This window comes from Notothenia rossii, assembly GCF_949606895.1.
Source record: "Notothenia rossii genome assembly, chromosome: 1".
NCBI classification, from domain to species: domain Eukaryota; kingdom Metazoa; phylum Chordata; class Actinopteri; order Perciformes; family Nototheniidae; genus Notothenia; species Notothenia rossii.
Window position 1 is genome coordinate 31884724 of NC_136912.1, and position 24993 is coordinate 31909716.

Below are 24993 nucleotides of genomic sequence, written 5' to 3' on the forward strand. Positions count from 1 at the left end.
CGTCTGTCTGCAGACATGTCAACGCCTTAATTCATGGTTTTTACTATCCGGTATCAGTATGTTGTTACTTCGGCATCATTTTGAAACGTGTATTACAATTAAATCACGGTCAAATATGTTCATCTTGTTGTAGTTGTAGCCCCCTTGACAGCGATTCTCTCTCTAGTTTAGCATACTCAGCCCGACTCAGCCTGGTTGTTCCTGGCCCTAGAACCACGATTTTATGGGGCCATTACATCACCAGAAGTCCCAATTTAAGGGGTAATTTTTCTCCCAAAAATTTTTTTTACTCACTATATCAACAGCCCCACCAAAAATATTTTCCACCAGCCGCCACTGATGACCATATATAAATCAAGCACCCAGTGTAACATTTAATTCTTGAAGAAAACTTCACGGTAAACAAAGAATCGTAAAACAGATAAACGTGTTAATGAATTAGAGGAAATGGGGGCTGAATTTAACAATAGCTAAACTTTATTAAACCATCAGTTTTATCCAGACATGTGCTCACTGCTTAGTGAGAATGCATTGGTCAAATGAGAGTGGGATTGTACTGCACATGTTTGTAAGAGTTTGTATGGGATGACTTCATATCGTTTTGGTGTTGTTAAAAGCAGCCCCTATTTACTTCAATTCATTAAAACTTCACCATGGATTCATGAAGAAAAAACAAAACGTTTTATTCAAGAATTCAATGTTACATGAGGTGAGCAATTGATATGCAAATGTACAACTTGTATGTAAAGTATTCCTTCAATACTGTTCTCTTGTCAAACTGGGGCATTGGTTTGGAAGGGGGTGGGGTGGCTGCATACTATCCTTAAGTTAACAGCTTGCCTTTGGGGCTCATGACACAGTGGTGCAGCTACGTGGCCTTGGAGTCATGCTGGATGAACCACCAGGCCTGTCAGTTCAATGATGAATACTAGCGGTAGGGTCACACAATGCTAAGCTCCCGCACTTGACAATAGTTCCTTTACATAAATCTTCACACCTGATCAACAATACGATTATCACACGACATGGAGTGTAAACAGCTGCACAAGAGAAGATACAGACAAATGTCACCTTGATGTCTATGCTGTTGTCCATTTGATATCAGTGTTTCATTGAATTTACAACACTTTGAGCTAATGCTAAATGCTAATACGTTATCAATGACAATGCTTATAAACTAAGGCCACGTTTACACAGAGACGAAATGGGTTGTATCCGCTACAGTTCTCTTATCGTATGGACGATTCGTCCACACGAGGCTGTAACGGAACCGCGGAAACGGAGCCCTAAAAAACGGTAACGGGTCCCAAGGTGGGTAGATCTGCGGACGAAACGCTCTGGGGGGGCAAACGGCTCTGTGTGTACGTCCTATACGATCATTTCCTGATAACGATGAAGCCATAGCCATGTAGCATGGTCGGTAGCTACTGCTACCATAGCCGTGGGAACATGTGGGGGTGCTGTGGGGATGACACCAGGGCCGGTTTTGACCAATTTGGCCCTAGGCAAGATTTTAGCTGGCAATGAAAAACCTCTACAAAAGACCAATACACTACAAACAGATAAACGTATTGATATGGTGGACAGCTTATATAAAAAGGCTTCAAATGTATTTAGTATTGCATGAGCATGTTTTGATTGGGGGGTGGACGTCGCATCCTCTAGGGGGGTCCGGGGGTACCCCCCGGGAAGATTTATTTTTACATTTTAAAGTAAAATGCTTCAATCTGGTGCACTTTGAGTGCCCAAACTAGAGACTGATCTAGGGGATACAACTCTAAAGCACCCATATGAAAAGATTGGTTTGCATTTTAGTAATCAAATAAGTATGTGAACATATCCAATAACCTACCATAGCCAATAACAAATAAATGTAGGCTAACTTGTTTTATTTTTGTGGTTCATTTATATCTTATTTTATCAGTTAACATTTATTTATTTATGCATATTTTTAAATATCTCCAGTTTTAAACAATATTTTTGGTTTACTGTCCTATAGTATACATTAGAATGATTTGAAACCTGTTTTTATTTATCCTAATAATTATAAAGGAGTGCCTTGGAAATATTTGTTTACATAAATTGTGATCAAAACGTTTGAGACCCACTGAGATAATTTAGACTAAAGTGAACTATCTACACACTCAGTCCTTTACCTCACTGAGCCTCTCAGTCTGACAGGAGAGCTCTCCCTCCACATTATTGTAGAAACAGCTTCTTATATCCGTTAGCGCAGCAGAAGCTAACAACATTCCCCGCCGGTACCGGTACACCCCCTCTCTCTATCTATCTCTCTCTCTCTCTCTCTCTCTCTCTCACACTGGCTAGGGTGAGCTGCGGGCGCCTGATAAGCCAACATCCCCCACTTTCATTACTTACAGCGCCCATCGTACAGGGCAAATGGAAAATGTAACCGGGGTGAAAAGGGTGTTATCTTTACTTAATTATGAATGTTGTTACATCAAGGCTGAAAATTCATTTTTTTGGTATTATATTTGTATTTAATCTTGTGGAAGTACAGATCCCCTGTCCTCCACCAGGGGGTGCTGCAGCACCCTCAGCACCCCTACTTCCCACGGCCCTGACTGCTACTGACCATGCTACAGATGTTAGTGCGGAAGTACAGCGCCACTTACAGGCCCGGCATATGTACTACAGCGTCTCCAGCGGGTCGAGCGGTCTCGTGTGAAGGGACACGTTTCTTGAGACGATACCGTGTGGACGGAAGACTTTTTTGATATCGAATTTGGTTCGTTCTCCGTTTCGTCTCTGTGTAAACGGAGCCTAAGTTGTTAAGCAAGTCTATTTTTTTAATTTGACATCATCTAAGTTGCTATGCTAACAATCGCTTTTTAGCACTAAATACAAGTGCAGTTGAAATTAATGGAAATTGATGACCTGATAGTAGCACAATATATAAGTTTAAGAAGCATGGTAGCACTGTGAATGGTTGAGGACCATGTTGAAGAAGAGATAAAATACAGTATTCATAACAATGTTTTTATTTTGTTTTAAAATACAATTTGCTTCTGCCCACGTCAGCTGTAGTTTTGCTTTGCATATACTTCGTGGCGATTGCCATCTCAATGGATAAACACCTCGTAAAACCCGGCTTTGAGGCATCCAAAGAATCCCTTTATCCGAACCCAGTGAATGCCATACAAAAGGTTGTGCCAATAGTTCATGTTGAAGTGGCCAGAAAGTCAGGGGAACACCAATCAGGATTCATCATCTGGGGACAATGATTGTTTTACCATTTATGGGAGTGATTTGTAGCAAGGATTGGTTTCAAACGCATAAATACATCTACATATGAGGTGTAACAGCACTTAAAAGTCATTTTGGTCTTGACGTATGTCTGTTGTTGCTCTATATTTTACCTACTGAAACTGCTAAATAGGAACAGATTATAAAAGCACTTCCAGGTTATCTAAAAGTTGTTCAGGGTTATCTTTATCACTATAAAGGTTATTTTATGAACTTTGTACTGATGAATCTTCATTGAGGACTGACCTTGGTGTGTTTTTTCTTCCTCCAAAAGGATTGGTGGATGGCACTGTGTGGCACGCCGTAAATCAGAGATTCTAGCTGCAGTGATGTCAGCCCTTTACCTCATGTGTTATGAAGACATGTGGACATGTGGTCACAGCTCTTTCAGCCCACACACCCTTCAGTCACCATAAAGATTTATCATAGGTTTAACTTGCCAGGTGCACATGGACATGTGCTCATGCATCTTTCAGCACAACAATTGAACATATATTTACGTATTTGTCACAAAAAAGAAACAATATGTAAAACCAGAAAAGCATTTCCAATCCAGAGTGATCCAAAGCAAAGTGACATTACTCTACAGGTATCCATATTAATAGACATACCACAGAACAGTAAAAATGTTTACTATTTATAAAGTAGCCTGTTTTTCAGCCCATGCTGGTGTATGTGAATAGTTGACCTGGATAACCAAAAGTATATGAAAGTCTCTACTGAGTCTTTTAAAATCTATGGCCCCTCACTTCTAGAGCAATGCATACTCTCATACTGTAAGTATGCACATGATTTCAAATAACATTTATGGTGACAGTTAGCATCTGCGTTAGCTTTATTGCTCCAGGCAGTCAAGTGGGCTGAGCTCATCCGATAAAACATAATATCAATATGTCCATGCTTGCCATGCCATATCATGTCAGGATACAAAGTTAGTCTTCCCAAAGGTTGACAGACCTCGCAGCATACTGTATAAGGCTTTAGGTAATGAAATCCCTGGCAGAAAACATAGAGAAAGTGAATGTGGACCACTGTTTGAAGTTATTTAACTCTGCCAAGGTTTTTTGGGGGTTGTTGTCACCAGTTTCATGAAACTGTGTGGGATGGTGTCACATGGGCAGAGTAAAAACTCATTTAAATTTGGAGCAAATCCACATTTTAATATAAATTGTTGATCGAGAAATATATAGTGGTGCCATTTGAAGATTTGCATATCATGTGGGACAGGACTTATGGTATTGACGGAGGTATGTGCTCTTCAAAGCCATTTTATTGTACAATAATGGTATAGCATAAAGAATGACCCCCTCTTTCCCCCCCATAAAACTAAACCAGCTTTTATTAATATTCAACAAACTATAGCGTAAGCTTAAGTGATTTTGTTACCTTTGGAAAGAGACAGCTAACTGTTTCCTAGGAGTCTTTAAACTTGTCACAATTTTAGTTTTGTGTGTCTAGTCATGATTTTATTTGAAGTTCTGTTCTCCCTGTTTCTGGTCTTCCTTCCTGTGTCTGATTGTGCCTCATTGAGTTCACCTGTTGCCCTTGTTCCTGCCTCCCCTGCCCAGCTGTGTCTTGTCCTGTGATTACCCTTCTGTGTATTTATTCTTGTCTTCCCCCTGTGCTCCATATCCGATCGTCGTCTTTTACTGTCACCCTCCATGTTGCTCAATGTTACCTGGTCGTCAATTATTTTCCATGATACCTGCCTGTTTTTTCCCTTCTGTAAGTTTGTTCCTGTCTGTCCTGCTTCCCGGTTTTGTTAATGTTACGTTTGTTGTTTTTCCTATCATCGGCTTTTTAATAAAGCTTGTTTTTTGTTACCTGACCTTTGTGTATTTTTAACTTGGGTCTTATTTTCCCCAAACCTGCAAACTATGCTAACAGGCTCCTGGCTGTATCTCTTTACCCTACGCACAGTGTGGAGAGTGGTATCAATCTTCTCATCTTACTATCAGGGGGAAAGCCAACAGTCTCAAACTGACATTATAGTCCAACATAAAGAAAGCTGTTTACATTCAGAGGACACTACGCAATCAGACAATGTATAAGCATAAGGTTGGAAGAAGTTTAGATATAATATATTTCCACTCACCTTTAAATGCATAATGTCTTTCAAGGGGAAACACAACAATAAGCCTCCTGTGTCTCTTATACTGGGCCTTTACTGTTAGATGTTTAATATGATGATTGTTCAGTATATTCTATCATTGTCAAATGTGAGACTTAATCTTTGTGGATTAGCACATTAACCAAATCTGATGAAATGCTATCACAATGAGTCTATCGCAGTATGATTATTTTAAAATGAAACATAGTAAATCCAGATGGACGTTATGCAAACTGTTGGTTCAGAAAGGCCTGCAGACTAACAGTTTGCATATATCCAATCCAAGAAGCAATAGAATCTGTATCCGAAAGCTTTTATGAATTATGAGAACTTGTATTACTCACGCTGCTCAAAATTTACAACCACATTATTCATGGGTAGCAAGACAGTCCCAGTTTAGTTAAGTTTTATTGCCCTTTTCAAATTGTTGTTTTCAAGTTGCCAACTTCTCTTTCAGTGCTTCAGCAGATTCCTTTGAGTCATTCTGAGAAAAGAACCTAAACAATTCCCATGAATTCCTAAACCCCATACACATAAAGCAAATCTCTAATTAACTGAAATAAAAAATTACACTTACGATAAATAAGATATTATAAAAGGATTATCTACAGTTAAAGAGTGGCAGCTAATTTAGATGTTAAGTGGATGGTTTGCGGTTATTAACACCTACATGTTGACTGAGTCATCACTCCTGTTTTTATATAGTGGTAATTTCATCACCCAAAATGGTACCACAGATGGAGCTGCAGCTTTATTTAAACAGTTGCACCTTGCTATAAAACTGTCAGCACTATTAATCTTGGGCAGAGAGAATATATCATCCTGTACCACTTTTTTATAAAGCTGCGCATGGTCTCATATTGCTTATGCAAATCGGTGTGACCTCTTATGACTTTCGTACAATAATATAATCTTTGTGTTTAAATTCTGCAAAGATAGTCAGAACTCTACTTGTAGCTCGTAGAAACAATTGTTGCCGCACACAGGGATCCTTAAAGGGACTCATTGGTCAGCAATTCAAAAATGTCAATTACACAAATGATTAGAAAGTGGTTAAAGGTAGGGAAGGTAAGTTTGAGAAACCGGCTTGAGATACACTTTTTGTTAGATTCCATGGAATGCTCTTCCGGCCCGGCCCGGCTAAAATAACTGGATGGCCTACCTGCCTGTCAGCCTTCCATCTGTGCACAAACTTATCTCGTGCCCTCATTGGTCATGTGCGCTTTTGTGTGTGTTGGAGGAGGGGCTCTGTAAGGAAGTTGCAGATTTTTTCCGGCTGTGTATTTTCAAATTCGAGCGCACTCGAGCTGGTTTCTTCAAAATTACCTATCCCACCTTTAAGGAATTACTAGAGAGTCATGCATTCAAACTGTCTTTTTTGATAAGCCGTGATTTAATTAATGTTTTATATTATGCAGAAATTGTAAGAAAGGAAGTATATGACCACTGGACTAGATTTACAATACACAGCATTTTATTTCATGCTTTCAGGCTGCACTAAACAACCAGCTCATAATGTCCATAATCATAACACACGGCAGGGATGCGGTTGTATAACTTCAGCTCTTACTTAGGCTGAGGGGCAGTAAAGAAAAAACTATTTTTAAGGAATGGAGGCCATACGTCACATTAACCCTTGAGGTCATGTCTGATATGCAAACCCACTCCAGCTAAAATAGCACCTCTTACCTCATGCTAGGCAAAATAGATCCGAGCATGTGAACCTGGGTCACAGGCAGCTCACCTCCGTGAGAAACTGTTAGTACAGACATGGGGTGAATTAAGACCTGAATATATCAGTCAATCTATCAATGAATGGTTTGGTTTACAAATAACATAAAATGGTGACAAGAAAGTTCATCAACAAGTTGGAAAAGTTCAAAGATAATGATAATCAGATCACATATGGTTAAGATGCTTTTAAAAGTAATGCTAGTTGGTTCTCTCTGAGGCTGTACTTCAGTGCTTTTATGTATGCTTATATCAGCATGTCATTGCAAACATGTACACAATAGCAATGCTAACTTGCTGATGTTAGTCAGCACACAAGCTGAGGCTGATGGGAATGTCATAAACCAAAATATTGGACAGGGAATCAACAAGTGTGATCTCAAAATGTATCAGGATTCAACTGGCCCAGTACAAAACTTTTAATCTCAATCAGATCCGATCAGACTTTGAAATCCCATTTTTTGTGATTCAGGATCAGACAACTCGGCCAGATTTTGTCCCAGTATTTCAAAGCAATTCAGGATAGGATCACCCTGATCCAGATTCAGACTTTTCAAGATGACTAGATCCTGAATATCAGTGCTTTAATCCTACCGATCTCCATCTAGTGGATATGAAAAATAATACAAGGAAGACAAGAGACCACATTGCAGAGACTTCTATATTATATTTTTAAATACATAAAGGACATCAAATCATAATGGAATTGTAATAAAAAAAAAATACTCCCACTAGGGTAACAACAAAAAAACATTAATTCAAAGGCAGCTGGATCATCCAGGCGTGCTTTGAGGAGCTGAATTCTAAGTGAGGTTTCAGTTTGCTGAAGCTGTATACAGCTGTATTTGTTCTTTGGCCAGACGGATCTTCATCTCTGCCCTCTCCGTTTCACGGCTCAGCAGATTCTCGTAGGCATCATCCCTCTGCTCTGGTTGTCTGGGGCGCTTGAATTTTCTCTTTCGAGGTGGCTCTTGCAGTGTGCTTCTGGATCCACATGGGTCAGGAGGACCTCGTCTTGAATGGTGTGTGTCACATCAGGTGCATTGACTACCTGAAATGAAAGTTTCTCTACTTATACCCCTTAATAAGATGATCAAAAGCATGCAAGGTTCTGGAAAATTGTAGTACTATAAGAACAAGGATGCTATATAAGAAATATAGCCATTGTAGTACTATGAAAATAGCAATTATACAAGATAATAATTGTAGTTCTATAGGGACAAGGATAAAATCACACATACAGTGGGGCAAAAAAGTATTTAGTCAGCCACCAATTGTGCAAGTTCTCCCACTTAAAAAGATGAGAGAGGCCTGTAATTGTCATCCTAGGTATACCTGAACTGTGAGAGACAGAATGAGAAAAAGAAAATCCAGAAAATCACATTGTCTGATTTTTAAAGAATTTAAAAATAAGTATTTGGTCAATAACAAAAGTTAATCTCAATACTTTGTTATATACCCTTTGTTGGCAATGACAGAGGTCAAACGTTTTCTGTAAGTCTTCACAAGGTTTTCACACACTGTTGCTGGTATTTTGGCCCATTCCTCCATGCAGATCTCTTCTAGAGCAGTGATGTTTTGGGGCTGTCGCTGGGCAACACGGAATTTCAACTCCCTCCAAAGATTTTCTATGGGTTTGAGATCTGGAGACTGGCTAGGCCACTCCAGGACCTTGAAATGCTTCTGACGAAGCCACTCCTTCGTTGCCCGGGCGGTGTGTTTGGGATCATTGTCATGCTGAAAGACCCAGCCACGTTTCATCTTCAATGCCCTTGCTGATGGAAGGAGGTTGTCACTCAAAATCCCACGATACATGGCCCCATTCATTCTTTCCTTTACACCAGGGGTGGGGAACCTTTTTCCTCTCAAGGGCCATTTCAATTTTTACAACATCCTTCGAGGGCCGTACAAATTATTGAACTCAACGTCTGCTTAAAAAACTCAAATCACAGCCCATTCATTTCGCGTTTCTTTCATGCTGTGCAAAGAAAAAGCAACCTCTTAATCCAGATATTTGACCATGACCCGCGCATTCATGCACCGTGGCATTACCACCAAAACAGAAAGATATGGACACAAGATGTGTGCAAATGTTTTCAGTTTCATATCCATATCCTTTTAAAACTGTATTCTTGTTTATTAATAACAACTTTTTTTTACTGTCATATTAGTATTGTATAACTGTTTACTTTATTCTCTTATTTTTCTATAACTATAATGATCATATAAAGATGTGCCTTTACCTCACTGGTTGGAGAAAAAGCTTCTAATATTCGTTAGCATAGCTAGCTAACCAGATGCTAATAACAACAACGTTATTGACTGTATGATCAGTGTGACAGATCGCCACTGGGCTTTCAACTAAAGACTCAGCCACGAAAAAACTGCGGCATGTGTACAGCTCCTTATGGGTATTGCAATTTGTGAAGTCCCGGCCCGGAGCCGCATTCTGGTGCTCTCCGTTAGAACTACACTCCTGTCAGACGAGAAATATACCACGTGATGACACGTTAGGCTCGTGTTGTGTTCAAGGACCCTGACCTTGGCCAGGAAAAACAAGCTTGTTTAATTATTTTGCGTTCTAGATTTCTTGAATTTTTTTTCTTTTTTGCGTGTGTTTATAAATTACCCCGAGCGCCGTACCAAATGGTCTCGCGGGCCGTATACGGCCCGGAGGCCGGAGGTTCCCCACCCCTGCTTTACACGGATCAGTCGTCCTGGTCCCTTTGCAGAAAAACAGCCCCAAAGCATGATGTTTCCACCCCCATGTTTCACAGTAGGTATGGTGTTCTTTGGATGCAACTCAGCCTTCTTTCTCCTCCAAACACGTCTAGTTGAGTTTTTACCAAAAAGTTATATTTTGGTTTCATCTGACCATATGACATTCTCCCAATCCTCTTCTGGATCATCTAAATGCTCTCTAGCAAACTTCAGACGGGCCTGTACATATACTGGCTTAAGCAGGGGGACACGTCTGGCACTGCAGGATTTGAGTCCCTGGCGGCGTAGTGTGTTACTGATGGTAGCCTTTGTTACTTTGGTCCCAGCTCTCTGCAGGTCATTGACTAGGTCCCCCCGTGTGGTTCTGGGAGTTTTGCTCACCGTTCTTGTGATCATTTTGACCCCACGGGGTGAGATCTTGCGTGGAGCCCCAGATCGAGGGAGATTATCAGTGGTCTTGTATGTCTTCCATTTTCTAATAATTGCTCCCACAGTTGATTTATTCACACCAAGCTGCTTACCTATTGCAGATTCAGTCTTCCCAGCCTGGTGCAGGTCTACAATTTTGTTTCTGGTGTCCTTTGACAGCTCTTTGGTCTTGGCCATAGTGGAGTTTGGAGTGTGACTGTTTGAGGTTGTGGACAGGTGTCTTTTATACTGATAACGAGTTCAAACCGGTGCCATTAATACAGTTAACAAGTGGAGGACAGAGGAGGCTCTTAAAGAAGAAGTTACAGGTCTGTGAGAACCAGAAATCTTGTTTGTTTGTAGGTGACCAAATACTTATTTTACACCATAATTTGCAAATAAATTCTTTAAAAATCAGACAATGTGATTTTCTGGATTTTTTTTTCTCATTCTGTCTCTCATAGTTGAGGTATACATAGGATGAAAATTACAGGCCTCTCTCATCTTTTTAAGTGGGAGAACTTGAACAACTGGTGGCTGACTAAATACTTTTTTTCCCCACTGTGCCTGCGATTCACCATCCAGTACAACGTTTGGTATTCCATGTAAAGATTGTGACTGCTGACCACCAATGATATCAAGTACCACATCTGTGTATTGTCCCCTTTATATGGTTTGTTACCCGTCTGTGTATTTTTAGCCTAGCTGTGGTCTTTGGTAGCTTGCTGCTTCAATTCTTCCACCTTCCACTTGGTCCACCGTCCTCTTGTGTCCAGATCCTGTGGCATTCACATTGTCTGTAACTTCCATCCATATTCCGCTCTTTACTTTAGTCGCCCCACCCTCTCTGTTAAAGCTACCAACTATGGAGTCATAATTATTCCTTACACTCTGCAGCAGTGCATGGGTCGCAGCAGATAGAAAATTAGGCCCCTTTTTGTCCATCTTTCCAACTCACTGGTTTGGTCAGGTCCGCAATTAGTTTTGAAAGGTGATGACAGATGATGGACTTTTCTTTTGTTGAAGATATTTTTTCTTTAATCTAAATTACATTTGTGATTGACTATCTTTGTTGTGATACTTTTATGATGATAAACATTTATGTAATCAACATTTGGTTGAAAACAAAATAGGCCACCACAAACGTGACCAAAAAATGAAAAATAAAATTGATCTGCCATGAAGGCTTAAAATGGTGTATTATTTCAGTTAACAAACTTTGCCATCTTATTTATATTGAAAGATATTTTTAAATAAATTGTACAGTACATTTTACTCTGGTAATCCACTGGAAATCCACCCCTCTGGTGGGATCAAGATAATCCAGTTGTTTGGGATCAAACTGATCACAATCCTGTGTTGTCGGTTTGAACTACCCGTTTTGAAGATTTGATCCAGATTAAAGCTTGGATTTGATTTTCTGATCTGACCGGATATCAAAGTGATCCTAATCCTGTTTTTTGGTTTTGAACTACCCAAAATCTAAATCTGACCCGATCAGATATGGATTAAAAGTTTTGAACTACTGGGCCTGGGGACCATGAACAAAAGTACATGGTAATCTATTTAATGTTCAATAGAGATTGGCTGATTCATCGATGATGATCTATTGCCAAGGCCTTTGCAATGACAAGATCTCAACAGTATTGAACACCGTGGAAGTTTTTCAATCAACGTGCTGGATGGTAAGAAATTAGATTGTTGGAAAATATAATCCAAACTTTTTTGGACCCTCGCCCACACAAGACTTTCGGTCTGAACTCAGTGCAAACAGAAAAGCAAGGCAGCTCGAACTAAACAACTGGCAGTGTAACCGCAAAGCTGAAAGTGAAGCAGAGGGAACTGTAAACAAAGTTCTATGTCTATCATGAAAACCACCAATGAGGTTAAAGGTTATGGAAGAATGGTGAAATAATTGGGTTTAGGGTTCAGGACTTGATTAGTACATTGTATTGCAGCTCGTGATGGCCTGACCCTTTGATAGAGTATGCTGGCTTTCCCATTCAAATGTTAAGCATCTGCCTTTATAGGATGACGTTTTCAATTCAACCACCCTCACTGCCTGATAGAGCCAAGACAATACACCATCAAATGATTTCTTTAAATCTCATCAGCATGCCATAAATCCCTTATCATGTCGCCAGTGGATGAAAAGGCCAAATTATGGATAAAAAGTATTTTGGTGCTTACCCAATGTACAGTGAGGACAAACTGATATTGACTAAGAGGGGAATGAACAATTTTCTCAACCTGCTGAAAGGCGTAATAGATTAGGGGCCCCTTGACAAGCCCCCTGTAAATCCCTCTTTCTCAGTGACATAATGTACCCAGAACAGCTGTGTGAGGAGGCTTAGCCTAGGATGGCAAGTCATTGCTCAGCTTGATATATGAACTATTACATGTGAAACAGGAGAGTATGTTGAAGGGTGTGATGGCTGTGTATGCTCGTAACAATACGTCCTTATTACATGTATTCTAGGTATTTATCTCTTGGTGTAAAGCAAGCATGAGGTCTTTTGTCCATTGCTGCACAATAATCTAACATCTTACATGACATCAGCGTCATTTTGATGCATACATTTGTACACAGGCAGGATAAGCACAACATGGAATTTTAAAGCAGTGTCCTTTCATTTAAATTTGAAAAAGCAACACATCAAAAGCCATTTTATGGCATTTTATAGAACCAACAATTAATCGATAAATCTAGAAAATAAATGACTGATGAATCAATAAAGATTAATTTTGCCCATAATCGTACAAGACATCATTTACATAAATTATTTTTAACCTAATTACTTTATACTTTAATGACAACTGACTTAAAGCAGTCCAGTGCACACCTGCGCGTATTTTATTTTTATAGATAAAACAAAAAAATTGTTTGGCTATTTACTACAATAAACATATTAAACTATGCCAATTCTGGTATGTTCACACTCAAAGCATATGAAGAGTAGATTTGTGGCTATGGGGGTGCTTGTTATCCCTGTATTTAAATGAATGTTTTTTATTGTATATACACGTGTTCTCTATCTCCCCCATTGCATTTGTGGGAAAATCTATGCTTAAGAAACAGACACAATTGTTGCAAATGGTGTTCTTTATTAGATATTGTATTGTTTTGTAAAAGCAGCAAAACAATTACCACTTCTTTAAAGACATGAGCTTTGTCTCTTTTTGTCTTTCTCTCTTGCACACATTTACAATCCCACACCCAAAAAATTATGTTATGAGTCTCTTTTCTACTTATGAAAGTAACACCAGCGATTGTACCAACCAATGACAATTTGGTCTGAATGCAGCTTATTAACCAACACACTTAATTAAACTGTCCATGTCTTATACATTGTAGACATGATTTGACATTATGATTTTTCTAGGTTGCTTTGAATGTTTGTATCTTGCAAAGTAGAACAATCAAATTCAAACCATTTATATATACTGGGTCAACATATCAAATATTGTCCAAAGAAAGTCCATTATTCCAATCACAATGTTAGATTCGCTGAGAAGCATATATTGCAGCTTTGCAGCCAAGCTGAATTGCATTTTTAAATATCCAGTATCCAGGAACCTAAAACAAAAAACAGATAAAACAATATAAGACTTTAAAAGATGTTCACTAAACTACTGCAAAAACAGCTGAATACATAAAGAAATGACTACTGATTGTGTGTTTTGTACTTTGACTCTAATGTAATCAAAGTGTGAGTGATTGTGGAGTGAAGGAAATTAAAATATACTTACCGATTCAGCATCATGCTCCAATCCTGTGTCATGATGCTCAATCTCATCATCTCGGAATTCCTTTATTACCTATACAAATATGAACGAGCATTCATTAAGTGAACTCATCGATCTTTGTTTCTTTTAATTTTTTAAATCATCGTACGAACCATTCGATGATTAAAAAAATAAAACATCTGTATGTACAGTGAGGCAAAAAAGTATTTAGTCAGCCAACAATTGTGCAAGTTCTCCCACTTAAAAAGATGAGAGAGGCCTGTGAATTTCATCCTAGGTATACCTCAACTATGAGAGACAAAATGAGAAAAAAAAAAAATCCAGAAAATTACATTGTCTGATTTTTAAAGAATTTATTTGCAAATTATTGTGGAACATAAGTATTTGGTCAATTTTGGCTCTCACAGACCTGTAACTTCTTCTTTAAGAGCCTCCTCTGTCCTCCACTTGTTAACTGTATTAATGGCACCTGTTTGAACTCGTTATCAGTATAAAAGACACCTGTCCACAACCTCAAACAGTCACACTCCAAACTCCACTATGGCCAAGACCAAAGAGCTGTCAAAGGACACCAGAAACAAAATTGTAGACCTGCACCAGGCTGGGAAGACTGAATCCGCAATAGGTAAGCGGCTTGGTGTGAATAAATCAACTGTGGGAGCAATTATTAGAAAATGGAAGACATACAAGACCACTGATAATCTCCCTCGATCTGGGGCTCCACGCAAGATCTCACCCCGTGGGGTCAAAATGATCACAAGAACAGTGAGCAAAACTCCCAGAACCACACGGGGGGACCTAGTCAATGACCTGCAGAGAGGTGGGACCAAAGTAACAAAGGTTACCATCAGTAACACACTACGCCGCCAGTGACTCAAATCCTGCAGTGCCAGACGTGTCCCCCTGCTTAAGCCAGTACATATCCAGGCCCGTCTGAAGTTTGCTAGAGAGCATTTAGATGATCCAGAAGAGGATTGGGAGAATGTCATATGGTCTAGACTAGACGTGTTTGGAGGAGAAAGAATGCTGAGTTGCATCCAAAGAACACCATACCTACTGTGAAACATGGGGGTGGAAACATCATGCTTTGGGGCTGTTTTTCTGCAAAGGGACCAGGACGACTGATCCGTGTAAAGGAAAGAATGAATGGGGCCATGTATCGTGAGATTTTGAGTGACAACCTCCTTCCATCAGCAAGGGCATTGAAGATGAAACGTGGCTGGGTCTTTCAGCATGACCATGATCCCAAACACACCGCCCGGGCAATGAAGGAGTGGCTTCGTAAGAAGCATTTCAAGGTCCTGGAGTGGCCTAGCCAGTCTCCAGATCTCAACCCCAAAGAAAATCTTTGGAGGGAGTTGAAAGTCCGTGTTGCCCAGCGACAGCCCCAAAACATCACTGCTCTAGAGGAGATCTGCATGGAGGAATGGGCCAAAATACCAGCCACAGTGTGTGAAAACCTTGTGAAGACTTGCAGAAAACGTTTGACCTCTGTCATTGCCAACAAAGGGTATATAACAAAGTATTGAGATGAACTTTTGTTATTGACCAAATACTTATGTTCCACCATAATTTGCAAATAAATTCTTTAAAAATCAGACAATGTGATTTTCTGGATTTTTTTTTTCTCATTTTGTCTCTCATAGTTGAGGTATACCTGGGATGAAAATTACAGGCCTCTCTCATCATGGTGGCTGACTAAATACTTTTTTGCCCCACTGTATATATATTTATTTACCATGCCGCCCGTAAAATGTATGTATGTATGTATGTACATTCATACATACATACGCTTGTTCAAATGCAGGTTTGTTTATGTGTTATAACATACCATATGTAAAAAAATGTTTTACATTGCTTGTATCGTTTATTACCACAAAAAGGCGTTAGCATTTACTATGAGTAATACAGTACAACAGTGGCTGACTCACTTGTAACAGTTCAGTGTATCTGTCGGGGTCCTCCTCCATCAGAGCTCTTATCTGGCTGTTGTAGTGCTCTGAAATACTCTCCTCTACTGCCACAGTGCAGGCCATGGCGCCCTCTTTTCCCAGCAGTGCGCTGGACGCACCTGAGCAGATTTAAAAACAGAAGAACTAAACATTTAGGATTTTACAGCTGACTACAAATGGCCTATAAAACTAGAGCAGACTAACTTGTTAAATAGGGTTCAAGCTCAGAAACTTGCAAGAACGTGTTTATGGTCTACGCAGTCAATATCAAGTTCAAATATGTAGGTGGACAATGACATGTTTGCTTTCTCCTCTTGCAACACTCTGCTTTATGCTTAAAAGCTGTACTCACCTAATATAAAGCCAGCGACGTTCCAGAAGGGTAACAGCGCTGTGGGGCGGACTCTGCTCTCTGCCAGAATCTCAGTGAATTTTGCAAGATGTACCTTTTCTTGATCCCACATTTCCTTAAGACAAACATGAACATAGGGAGTCAACAATGATGCAAAAGCTCTTGTCCTAAACACATAACATTTAATAAATACAAAAATGTTTTACAGTTTCTCTATAGCTTATTTTTTCTATTGTCTTTATCACTAAACTAGAACTGAATATACACTTAATAAAGCTTACCAAGCTCACCTAAATAGAGTTCAGTGTCAGATCTAAACTTTAAATCAAAAATCAAAACAGTATTTTCCATCAGGGCTTCTTTAGTATTAAGCATCTCAATTTTGTTTTGAGTTCGTCAAATGCCTTCTGGGTAATGTATACATTTCAGATATAAACAGTGATGCTTATTGATCCATTGTGCAGATTCAGTCCTATTTCAGTCTTATCCATACCTGGATGAGAGGTCCTAAACTTGACCGACCCAACACTGCCATCTGGCCGGCGTAGATGCGGTTGGCCCCGTATTCACCCGCGTGATCCACGCGCAGGATCCGGTGCAGCATCTCCTTCTCCTCACTGTCGCGTGGGGTTGGGACCACACTGTACGCACGTGAGCTCAGCTGCTGGGGCACTTCATAAAACATTACAGTCTATGGTTACAACACAATTACAAATATACATTTAGGCTACAGAAAGACAGACATCGAAACCATAAGGGAATTATGTTTCGCTCTTGGACTTTGAGGCAAAAATTACGTTTTACTGAGAGTTCATTTGTTAACAGAAAACTGTACAATATGTTCAGATCGAAGCCTTGATGTTTTTCACAAAAAGACTTAAGTCGCTTGAGTGTTTTTTGAAAGTTGTATTGAAGGAAATGTACTATAGCCCTCCCCCCGTTGTAAAGCAACAGACTTAATTTTAAAGAGTGGCTAACTGTTAACAAGTCTGTATGCACTGTTTACATTATGTCCACTAACTATTCTGCTACCATGTGACTTGTGACTGAAAGCATGATACAGTAACAACACAATATGTTTAGTTATGAAACAATACATAACATAGCTAACGTTGTAGCAACATACACACCCTGGCCAGACGACCCAAGTGTTTTTAGCATGTGTAGCACTTTAGCTCCTAGCTGTAGCTCTCCTTACCTCTGCATTTTAAACACTGGCGAATCATGGCTGGACCGACGATATTAGAACAGGAATATACAGCTGTATGTGCAGCTCTGTGCATAGCGGTCACCTTATGATTTGACCACCCTTGATATCAAAGAAATGTAACAAAATGTGGGCAAACTGTCATTGAAAATGTCAGAAGGTGGATGCGACGCAGGGATATGACGTAACGAGGTTGCTGTGCCACGCCCCCTCTCACAAAGTTATTTAACTCTGGTTTACAAATGCAGTTAGCGCTCGTTTTAAAAGCTATTCAATACGGTAAATATTCGAATGAGACTTGTTTCTACTTAGATCAAAGTATGTCTTTGAAATGCACAACATTTTATCTGACAAAATAACAAACTATTTAGAAATTAACTCCAAAACTAGTCTGATATGTGCTTCAGCATGCACATTACACAGGGAATATAGAAGCTTAATGGATTATTATTATTATTATTATTATTATTATTATTATGTCATTGTAATGATATAATCTGTCAAATAATAGTACTTGGAGAATTAGTTTTACTGATAGCATAGGGAATAATTTGTTTGTTTGTTTGTATGTTTTTCTTTTTGATTTTACATCAAATTGTGTCTTTGTGAATGGAGGGGCTTACAGCTGTACATATTAAACACCCCTAAAGTCTACTGTAAAACTGTAATAATGTATGACTGTAGATTTTATGTCCTTGGCCTGTGCAGCTCCCAGATGTGTCACTAGATGGCATGATGTTACTTGTTTGTCTAAAAGACTTTAGGTTTGCTCAAAGACCCATGCAGTTATGTGTGTGTCCAATAAGTTTGCTTGCATTTTTTATTCAGGGTTTGGAAAAAAAGTAAACACTAACTCAGAGACACATGTGATGGTTAGTAAGTGAAGTAAAATTGGTATAAATTACCATTTAGTATTGTTTGTTTTGGTAGCTCACAGCATTTCTTAATGTTTTTCTAAATATGGGTTGTATAAATCAGATGTGGGCTCTGTATGATCATCAATTTATCGCATCGCTGCTTATTTCTGTGCAGGGTCTAGCTAAAACACAACTCAGAGAAATCCACTCTTGGCAGGCAATTCAGAGGTCACGTAGTTCACCTGGCCTACATATTGTTGGCCTGTGGAAGGAAGCCATGCATTTAAAATAATAAAGTAAACACAGAAGATTACCTGTGGGCCAGACACTCTGCTTTTCTGTTTCAAACAAATCACTTGTGTATTTCTTTTGTTATGCAAGTCCAACCTGACAATGTGCACCTAATCAAAGAAAATGAGGGAGTGTCTTGAGACATCAGAGGCATTATTGATGGTCTACAGATGGCAGTGTTGCAGAGATAAAGGCTTTCTGATGCACGATTTTGTAAACTCCAGTTGGTCCCAGGTTTCATAATCATTTCCGATTCAGTGAAATATGTGGCACTGCAGTGTGGCACTACAAACACAACAGCATGCAAAACAATCATATTTTGTATTTTAAATTGCAAAAATAACACTTTTATGCAAAAATGTCAGCCTAGAATCAATATTTGACGTGTTTGCTCCGTGCATCTATATTATGTCTGTTTGTCTGTGTGTGTGTTTTTGTGTGTTTGTGGTGAGACACCAGTTAAGTGTTTCCCTATCTGTCCGTCAGACTGTGGGTGGCTACGCATGTGTGGCTGCCCATCGGTACACATGTGCGTCGCCTTTGACCCATGGCGCTAGCGTGTGTTTAGGTCACAGGTGCAAGAAGGGCTGGATTGATACCAGGGCCAGGCAGGCAACTTCCCTAGGAACTCCCAATGACCCCAAAACCCCTCTGTATCAGTCTGCCATTTCGTTCTGGGCATGTAGAGGTTTTTGTTGCAGAAAATAGCTGAAAACAATGAAAAATGTTGAGGGCAATTAGAGCAAACATAATGTACTGCTGTGGAAGCGGGGCAGCAAAAAAACGTATTTTAGCAATTCAAAAGAAAGGCCTCCCCAACAAAATCAATATTAGTTAAATTGTATGCTATGTTTAGAGTTTTCTCACTTTTAACCTTGCCGTCAGACGGCCCTTATTTCCATCAATAACTAAAGCTGTTATCTATGCTTTCTTCAAAGACAAAGCTAAGACCTTTTCTATATGACTGCATTGACAATAATCGTTATTTTATTGAGCACAGCACAGGTTGCCGGTCTCTGCCCCTTTAATCAGGTTGTTGTTTATGTTATTGTGACTTAGTTTTTTTAAAGGTTTAGTTCAGATTCACCAAAGTCACACAATAACACAAATTATTTGATAGATGCATACTAATCTAACAGCGGCATCAGTTTCCTTCTGGAAGTGGCTGATAAAACTGATATAAGCTTTATTTTTTAGGTAATAATATACGTTTCGCATCCACAGAACTACATTGTTTCACTTCGTTATTACTCCAGTCTGATTCTCCAAACTGTATGGGAACGGATGGTCATTGACCGTATTTAATACACTGACTATGGATAGGTACCTCATAATGCCCCACTTCAAAACATCCAAAGTATTCCTTTAATGTGTCATCATAAGCCTTTCAAGTTTGTGGGATTGCAGCCCTTAGCTGGTGCAGAAGACCTTGAAGTACCTCATTATTTTTACTTTGTTCATATAGTGCACATTCCTAGATGTAATCAAATTATTCCAAATGTGCAAACAGGAAACCTGCTAGTATTATTATTGCAGCATAGGGATAGTGGTTGTTTTTTTGGGTCTCTTGCCTCATAATGAAGCTTCCATTTTTAGTCTGCTGTTTGCACCACGGTATACTGTAATTAGTGGAGGAAAAAGAGAATATACAGTACAAAGAAGGGGAATAGTGGGCCAAAGTGCGCCTGAACAGTACTGTAAATGTTTGTGTGGGGCCCCATAACAGGATAACCCAGGTGTGGTTGGTAACATTCAAGGGATTAACATCACTTTACTGTTGACATAATGTCGAACGCAATATATTGGCTATTGTTCTTATGCAATAGGACTTAAGGGGCGAAGTTCAATATTTCTGGGGTTCCAGTGTAGCTATTCAGGCCTATATTTCCCAATCGTTGTTAACAGTCGGATTAGCAACTTCAGATGTGAGAATGGAGTTGTTACGCCTATGATTGGATTGTTTCACAAGTAACCAGTTAACAAGCCAATTTTAAGCAAATAAAAACAACTTAGTCATCGTCAGATTTGTAAAGATTGCATATTCGGTGTACCGCTTCTTTTGTGTTCCACATGCACTGTTTACCTGCTTGCAACCAAAGCTCACTCAAACCGGATAGGGCAATACTCTGACTAAAAAACTAAACCGTTACGCTTCCAATACCAAAATCTAGTCTCTAAAGAAGCTATTGTACGCAGCGCAGGTATCTTTTATTTGGGGATTAGGTCTCATGGTCCTTTAAGTAGAATTTGAAACTACCAGCTTAATGTCTGTTGACAGACTGGCACACTTGAGTCCCAGGGTTGGAGGATTTGTGGAGAAGAAACTGGGCTTTTCAACACAAGGTGGTTTCCAGAGAGCTTTAGAGAACTGTCTGGCAGGTGTAACGTCTACCCCAAAATGGGACACACCCCCACTCAGATTATGGTATAACGGATGTATGAGGTAACCAACAGCAAGGTCTTAATTTTGAACAATTAAAGGTCAGGAACATCAAAAGAAAGTGAATGTTTTCCTGCTCTTCAGTGTATTGTGACTAAGTGGATTAGAGGGCAAACTGCAGAACTAGAGAAAGTGTGAGACTGGTTTATGTATGGGTCTTTGTACCTGTATGCATATGTTTCTGACTTTGTTTGTGTAATGTTTGCATGCATCCATAAACGTGTGAGTCTGCACACCCTTGCTCCGAGGCTCTGGTCAGACAGTGCATAGCTGTGGTGGGACGCAGGCTGAGCGCTCCGAGGCTACAGCGAGTCAACAATGTCTGCTCTCACTGAGGGGAGACATGATAGGTCTTGTCTCCCTTGGTCCCTGACTGGTGTGGTGGGACACTCAAAGCTGCTGTGTGTGGCGTGCATGATTTTTTAAAGTTACATTTGTTATTTATCCAGATGTAGAATATATGACAGCAGCATGTGTCAGTGTCTGCGATTACGCACGTAATATTGCTCTTGAAAACCTTCTCCTCAAATAAAATTAAGGAGAAGAATACATTTGGTGACACGCTTTATGAGAAGGGCAATTTTTAGCTCTTTTGAGTCCTGTGTGATATTTTCCTGCAGGAACAAGATCCCCATCACCTTTACTGGAAACATTTTTTTTAAAAAGCCTTTGTGGAATTGGCCCTGGGTGTGTGTGTGTGTGTGTGTGTGTGTATTGGGGACATTTGTCTCACATTTAAATTTTGCACATTCTTCAAGTATTTTAGATTGACCAAATTTGTCCTTCAAAATAGTGTAGTCTTAGTTATTATTTTAATATCTTGATTTGAAGGTCAAGTGCAAGATCAGCAACAGGATTGTGCCCTTAGATGGCTTTCAGGGTTTGTTTTTTCCCAACCAGCGTTGCATGTCACTTTATTTATGATCTTGGTGGAGCGTTGTTGATACAAATGCTGGTTAGGCTGCTCTGTGCAATATAAATTCTTTAACTGCATGGTATTTCCCTTAAAAACAACAGTTATTCAGCCCATTTTGTTACAACACAAGGTTGAGAAAGAAATTAAACTTAAGCAACATTGTTTTTAAAAAAAAACCCACCATTTTATGGTTTGGTGGTATCCCTCTGGAAGGCGAGATGTGTCATAAAATACAAAAAAGGAGATTCATTTTCTGATTTAAATTGACCAACTCTTCTAAAACCACCACCCAACCCCTTTTTATAGATGGCCGACAAGATTAAACCAGAGGAAAGTGATTTCTCTTCCATTATCGAAATGTTTACAGTCAAAAATCTATCTTGTGCACAGTACAGACCTAGTTAAATCAAACTCTAAACCGCCTGTTTTCATGGACACTGGAGAGTGTATTTAGCTGCGTCTGGTACAAGTTAAATGGCCCATGTCTGTCTGGCACTATTCCTTCAGTTATATTTTTTACAGCAAAGGGATGGGAGATAATGTGAACAGTTGTTCCTTATTGTGGGGGAATTGAAAAAACTCATGCCTGTTCAGACAATCCTCGTCGAGGCATTTACAGAGATTTCTGAATGAACCAGTCGGATAATTACAGCTTTTTCAGATAGCAAGCCGATAGAGAAAACACATTCATGAACAGCCGAGACCAGACTGTTCAATGGAGTATGTAAACAAACTTGGGAAAATGAGTCAAAAGTACACCCTCGTCAACAGAAAATTACATTTACCTCAATGGCAAGCTCAGACACATCGGCTAGTTTATATAAAGAAGGTGTGCTCTGTGTGAGAATTAGATGAGAAAAACAAAGGTGTTTTTGTCAATAAACACAAGGAAGTTTCACAGTTGAAATGTTTCTCATAGCCCTCCTGTAGGTACCAATTCACAAAAATGCATTTTATAAGGGGTCAAAACTCTGGGTCAGCTTTACTATAATGCCCCTGGAGCCGTTTTTGGGTGTCCTGCTCAAAGACACCGTGGCAGCTCTACAGCCTCGAGTCCAAACTCCATACTTAGTGCGATCGAGACTTAATATGTCCCTCTTGGGAACCCTCTGGTTCTCAAGCCCAGTCCCCCACAAACTGAGATACTGCCGCACATTGCTTTATAATTCACGTATTGTTGACCTGTTGAGAAACTGTACATTTCTGACTAAAAGAGTCATAGTAGCTCAGAATAGAAGCATATCCGTTTTTACATTTACACAGACTTTTCAAACACAGAGGCAGATACAGTACATTTAGGGAAACAATCCATTTAAAGGGTGTGATGGATTCAAGAAGCCCTTCATTTGTGCAAACCTGTCATTTAACCAGCATTTCCTGTTAGCCACAGGATGTGGCACTTTATGCTTTGCCTTTGCTGTCCTAAATGGTTTTCAGGAAGTCGTGTTTGTACTCTCTGATTTACAGAGTGAAAACTGTGGGTTACCAGTGTATGAGTACACACTGTACAAATGGACTTGCAATAGGAAGCTAAGTGATGAGTGCTACTGCTGAATTTTGGGTACGCCATGTGGGCAGATACATGATTTACTGCACTGTGTGGTTCTCATTTTCCCAGCGTTTTAAAAACTGAATTTAGATGGGGGAAAAAAGTGATGGATAGTATGAATGCCTGAAAAAGGTACATATAGTGTTTGGTACACAAAGTATTTTTTTATGTCATATTGCCACTTGGTTGCTGCTCGGATGGTGAGTGGTGATAATCGAGCACATGGTAACTTTCTTTTAAGCGGTTATTGTGAAACAGCAATGATCAAATGAGTGCAAAACAACTGGCAGATGTCTAACAATCATAAAATAAGAAGTGGAACAGACCAGCATTAATGCTATGGCTGAGTACTGTGGTTGTCAGAACATAGAAATATGATATTACAATAACACCAGCCAGAAAATCTGATGGTCATCATTGTACCACATTGTACTCTTCCCATTTGTTTTCCATCCTGAAAAAGACAAGGTTTTTATAGCGCGCAGGGAGTGGATGATTCCCTAATAAATGTCACAACCACAATCCAGGCCTCCCCCTCAGATTTTCTCGGTGATATTTTTAGAAGGGCTCGGTCGACAATACGCAAGTAAAAGGGCAAGGAATTGTTTTTGTTGATGCTCGCCTTACCACTTCAGTGCGGTGACTCGTGATGAGCTGGTGCCTTGATACGTCACAAGATGACTGCGTGAGTGGGAGTCAGGCTCCGGGCTCTATTAAGGGGGAGCCAGTCAGAAGTGTTATTGGGCAACTTTGACGGGGGACCAGCTTGTGGATTTCCACTGGCTGCTATTTTCGGGGAGCAGCAAATGTGTTTTAAATTTAGAGAGAAGCCACAATATCCTATTAAGCATTGTTAAAGTAATTGGGCAGTGTTTACTCAGAGGGCCTGCCTGGTTTAACTGAGACTCCAAAGCTCCTGCAGATGCTATAAGCAAGACAAATTAACATGTGGATTGATGGAGTGATGGATGGATGGATGGATGGATGGATGGATGGATGGATGGATGGATGGATTAGTTCATAATATTAGGATGGATTGATGGATGGATTACATTGGATTATGAGGATGGATGGATGGATTAGATCAGATTAGGATGAATTACATTGGATTGGGATGGTGGATGGATGGATTGGATTAGAGAATTGGATATTATTGTTTATGATTAAATCTAATATGTAATCTAAAGTATAGCAAAATAATTGAAATTGCTGTAAATGTCCCAAATAAATTGGCCAAAAGGCAATTTTTCATCTGTATTCCCAGATTCGCACCAGACATGAAGTCTTATATCAGCCAACATGGTTCACCCCTTTTCTTAACCCAGTTATATTAAATACCTAATTTAACTATTTTTGAAGGAATTTCTTTATTGACAGTAAACTTAATTTAACTTCAAATTGGTGGTTCACTATTTTTAAACATAAGCCTATAAAGTTAAGCAAGC

General features: G+C 39.5%; 1 protein-coding gene across 1 annotated transcript; it reads right to left on the minus strand.

The window, feature by feature from the left end:
- Window positions 1–13322: 13322 nt before the first annotated feature.
- coq7 (coenzyme Q7 homolog, ubiquinone (yeast)) lies at window positions 13323–17683 on the minus strand. Its single transcript, XM_079647999.1, has 6 exons — window positions 17487–17683; window positions 16782–16960; window positions 16289–16403; window positions 15916–16055; window positions 13988–14056; window positions 13323–13814 (listed from the first exon to the last, which is right to left on the minus strand). Exons 1-6 carry the CDS (start codon window positions 17569–17571, stop codon window positions 13737–13739), a joined length of 666 nt encoding a protein of 221 aa, XP_079504125.1. The 5' UTR covers window positions 17572–17683; the 3' UTR covers window positions 13323–13736.
- Window positions 17684–24993: the final 7310 nt, after the last annotated feature.

What these genes read in the sequence shown, in the direction of transcription:
- coq7 (XM_079647999.1), bottom strand. Translation starts at nt 17,571, where the DNA reads ATGCACAGAGCTGCACATACAGCTGTATATTCCTGTTCTAATATCGTC. An exon ending in GTTTAGGACCTCTCATCCAG is followed by an intron (nt 16,404 to 16,781) that starts GTATGGATAAGA and finishes GTTTGTCTTAAG; the next exon opens with GAAATGTGGGATCAAGAAAA. An exon ending in TGGAGCATGATGCTGAATCG is followed by an intron (nt 13,815 to 13,987) that starts GTAAGTATATTT and finishes TTTTTGTTTTAG; the next exon opens with GTTCCTGGATACTGGATATT.